This window comes from Charadrius vociferus, unplaced genomic scaffold (assembly GCF_000708025.1).
Source record: "Charadrius vociferus isolate BGI_N301 unplaced genomic scaffold, ASM70802v2 scaffold529, whole genome shotgun sequence".
Taxonomy (NCBI): domain Eukaryota; kingdom Metazoa; phylum Chordata; class Aves; order Charadriiformes; family Charadriidae; genus Charadrius; species Charadrius vociferus.
The window spans coordinates 1,094,877-1,099,223 of record NW_009650172.1 but is presented as its reverse complement, the minus strand read 5'-3'; the positions used below and the strand labels follow the sequence as shown (position 1 = coordinate 1,099,223).

Sequence of the window (4,347 nt, the reverse complement as noted above, 5' to 3'; positions counted from 1 at the left end):
GGTGGGGGGGTGGGGGGGGTGGTGTGGGGGGGGGTGTCGTGGGTGCAGGAGGGGTTTTTGGGGGTGGTGATGGCAGGGTATGAGGACATCTCCCGCTGCCGGTGGCTGGGGCTGAGCTCTCTCTCCACGTCCTGCAGGTCTGCGTTGGGCAGCAAAGCCGCCCTCTCCACGCTCTCCATCCTGGTGGCCCTGCTGATCGCCGGCCAGGCTGTCACCGTCTACTTCGTCTACCAGCAGAACGGGCAGATCAGCAAGCTGACCAAGACCTCCCAGACCCTGCAGCTGGAGGCGCTGCAGAGGAAGCTGCCTTCCAGTCAGTAGCCCCAGTGGGCATCAGAGTGGTGGTGGTGGTGGTGGGATGGCCGGGGAGAGGGGACAGGTTTCCCCCTGGACCACCCAACCCGGCATCCCTCACGCCGCTCTTTCCTTGGCAGGTGCCAAGCCGGTCAACAAGATGAAGATGGCCATGGTGAACACACCCCTGGCCATGAGGGTCCTGCCTCTTGCCCCCTCTGCAGGCAGCATGGTAAGAGATGCCCACCTTTGCCCCGGGCTGCTGCCCCCTGCCACCGTGGGTTGCTGCCGGTCCTCGCGCTCACGCTGCCCCTTTGCCTTTTCTCTTGAGGACACGTCCCCCGCTAGCAACAAAACCGAGGACCAAGTGAAGCACGTGCTGCTGGTAAGTTCCTCCGCTCCCCCACCTGCCCCGTAGCTGCCCCCCTGCGCTGTAGGAGGCGATGGGACCCTCTGCTTCCAGCGCCAAGCTGTCTCCTGGCTCGGTCTGGGGTCTCTTGAGGCTCTCGGAGCTGCTGGGAGCTCCTGGCCTCCTGCGATGTCCATCTGGCTGATATAAGCAGAATGTCAGCCCCCATCCCCACCTCGTTTTTCTTTGCCCTGTCTCACCGTGGTGGTCACTCTGCAGCAAGCAGACCCCAGGAAGATGTTCCCGGAGCTGAAGGACAACCTGATGGACAACCTGAAGACCCTGAAGAACACCATGACTGATGTGGACTGGAAGGTCAGTGCTTGCTGCCGTCCTAGTCTCCCCCTTCCAGGAACACCCTGCTTTGGGGAGGGACTGGGGTGTCCTCACCTGGAAAAACAAAGTCCTGCTTGAGCCATGCTTGGGTTACTCCCACCCCAAGGAAGATGGTGGCGCCTGTGACTTTCCTTGGCCCAAGCGGGTTAAGATGCTGGTTCCCCTTGTTGCAGGGCTTTGAATCCTGGATGCACAAGTGGCTGCTGTTTGAAATGGCCAAGAACACCAAGCCGGAGGAGCAGAAGGTGGTCCCAGCAGAGAAAGGTACCAGGGATGGGGGATGCTGAGCTGGGGAGGGTCAGGACCGGTCCTTTGGGAGCAACCACCCCCCCCAGGAGGTGGCAGCACAGGCCATCCCAAAGGCCACCCAACCCTCTGTCCCCTGACCGGTCATGGACCTCTTTGTCCCATGGGGGAGCCTCTGGTTGGTGGCCTTTAGGACATCACAGAGCCACTGCCTGCTGCCCGCAGGGCATTTGGGATGAGTAAATGTGTGAAAAGTGAAAAGCCAGAGCGGAACACCAAATCCTCAGTCCTTGGCTCCCTGAGAGCTTTAGAAAGGTCACCAGGGTGGGACTTGTTCTCCTTTTGTATTTAATTTAGCTGCTTCTGGATAAAAGGCTCCTGCTGAGGCTGCTGCGAGGCAGGAGGGCCCGGGGGGGGCTCACGGTGTCTCCCCTTTGTTTTTATTGCCCTAGTGCAAACTAAGTGCCAGGCGGAGGCCGGTTTTGGGGGTGTCCATCCGGGTCGCTTCCGCCCTCAGTGCGATGAGAACGGCGACTACCTGCCCAAGCAGTGCAATGCCTCCACGGGCTACTGCTGGTGCTCCTACAAAAATGGCACCAAGATTGAGGGCACAGCCACTCGGGAAGAGCTTGACTGCTCCGGTAGGTCACCCGGGTGGGGAAGGAGAAGAGGAACGAGCAGCGTGTATGGATGCTGTGCCTGGTTTTGCTTGTGATTAGGCAGAGCTGTCAGGGAGAGGAGGGTGCCCGAGCTGTAGAGAACATCCCTCACCCCTTTTTGGTGCCTGCACGTTGAGGCTGGAGGGGACCCCAACACCCCCAGCCCTCCTTGGCTAGCTGCAGTGATAGCAGAGGCACGCAGTCAAGGTTTTGCCCCAAAGCCACGGCTCAGCGGGTGGGCGCAGGCTCTGCCCTGCTGCCCTCAGAGGGGTGGGGGGCAATGGAACAGCCCCAGGGGGTCCAGCACCCATGTCCTGCCCTCCTTCTGCAGGTGCCGTTGCTACCACTGCAGAGCCGGAGGAGATGATGTTCTCCGGGGTGGACATGCTCAAGCTGGGTGCAGAGAAAGGTGAGAGGCCAAGTCCTGTCCTGGGGGCATTGGGGAAAGCCCTGGGGGCTGGGGGGGTGGCTGTAGGAGGCACAGGTCCAGCCCCAAGAGCCAGGGCAGCACAAAAACACAGCTGGGGAGGTGGAGGGTGTGATGGAGACACAGCAAAAGCAGCCTGGGCTTTGGGAGGTCCTGGAGCCATCTTATTGACTCCCTCTTCTTTCCCTCCTCAACAGCCGAGTAGAAGAGGATGTCAGTGGATGCCTGTCCCATCCTCAGCATCCCAGCTCCCTCCCATCTTTTGGGTTTTTTTTTTTGCTCTATTCCATTTCTTCTCTTACATCGCTTTCCCAAGACAATTAACAGCAGGCACCCCTGCGCGCTCCTGCCCCTCGAGGCATCAGTTGTGACCCTTCCCCTGCTGCAGGGCACCAGACAGAATCAAGCTGCCACCAAAATCAGTGCTAGAGACCAAGCGTTCCCTCAGAGGGCGGGTAGAACAGGCTGGAAAATGATTTCAGCCACGTCAGACCCACAGCCCTGTTCTTCTTTTGCTCCCCAGCATCCCGCACCACCGGGGCAGCAGCAGGCACGTTGCTCACCCCTGCTGAAGAATGAGCCACTAATGCTTTCTTACACTGAATGACCATTAAAAGCAGCAAAACAACCTCCACCAGCTTCTTAACTGACCCCCCCACCCCCCCCCCGTAGGTGGAAGCCCTGTTAGATTACAAAAGTAGAGGGTTTTTCTCGTGGCGCGCTCAGTGTTGTAGAGATAGACGCTCACCTTCAGCTTTTGCCTTCAGGCTGGAGAACAGCCGCAGCAGTGGGTACCAGTGGGCAGAGGAGTTGACCCTGGAGGCAGAGGGGCTTCTAATTTTACTGAATATATCTGATAGTTCCTTTATAAATGACCTCACAATCCAATTATTTCGAATAAACTTTTGAATAAGAAAGCCTCGTAAGCAACTCTAGCAGGGCAGTGCTTGCAAACGGTTCGCAGCTGTCCTAGGTTAAAAATAAATTACTCTTAAGGGAAAAAAAATGGAAAAAAGAAAGATCTCTGCAGCCACTCGGACATCTCTGCCCCCACCCAGGATTCTTTGCCACATTCCTGGCGTATCACTTGTTCTATCTCCCCGGCATGGCCCAGGAGGCTGAAATCACCTTTAAGTGAGTCACAGCGTGGGGGGAGAGGAGGAGAGCAGCCCCCTCCCTCCGGCACCCGGATTCTGCAGGTGTGAGGGGGGCAACCAGGAGCTCTGTGCCGGCCAGCGGAGCAGGAGGGAGGAACACAAGGGGATCCAGTCCCTTTTTCCTCACCTACTAAACCTCAGGGCTGGGAATGAAGCGCGGAACTCAGGCACAAGCCCAGTACCAAGGTTCAGGGTAGCCAGGCAGCGGGTGATGCACAAGCCCGCTCTCAGCACCTGCCCCTACACAGCATTTTAGTGATGAAAAAAAACAAAACCAAAACCAACCAACAAATCAACACTAGAATGTTCAGTTCAAAGCTGAGGAGCAACAGCGTCTGCTCTTCCTCGTGGAGCAGGCAGAAAGCAATTAATTTTTCCCCAGGGGTTGAAGCGGTGCCTATGAAGGTGGGTGGAAGTTGAGCTCTGCCCTCCTACCTGCAGAGCCCGCTGCCCCTGGCCTGGGTTTGGTCCCTCCTGAACTGAAGGGCTTCTCACCTCCCTGCCTCCCTTGAAAGCAGCTGAAGCAAAATGTCACCATTTATTTTTAATATTTATTCTGTATTCCATAAAAAAAAAAAAAAACCAAAACAAAAAACCACCCACAAAAACTTGTGCCGCCTTGGCTGAGAACAGCTGCTGGATACAGCTGTTCAGTGCAACTCCAGGGAAACAATAATCACTGCCGTCAAGTGTTAGAATAAAAAGTAAACCCAAGAGCCTTCTTCCATAGTCGCAAAAGGAATGACACCACAAATCACAGAAGGGGGAAGGGGGGGGAAAAAAAAAAGGAAAAGGTAAAAGGTTCTCTTAAAAATATCA

General features: G+C 56.6%; 1 protein-coding gene across 1 annotated transcript; it reads left to right on the top strand.

Moving 5' to 3' along the window:
* The first annotated feature begins 69 nt into the window (after positions 1 to 69).
* On the top strand, positions 70 to 3,509 carry CD74 (CD74 molecule, major histocompatibility complex, class II invariant chain). The gene is made up of 8 exons (XM_009892629.1): positions 70 to 313; positions 435 to 526; positions 626 to 679; positions 923 to 1,018; positions 1,213 to 1,303; positions 1,738 to 1,926; positions 2,276 to 2,353; positions 3,430 to 3,509. The coding sequence occupies exons 1-8, from the start codon at positions 70 to 72 to the stop codon at positions 3,507 to 3,509; spliced, it is 924 nt and encodes a 307-aa protein (XP_009890931.1).
* Positions 3,510 to 4,347: the final 838 nt, after the last annotated feature.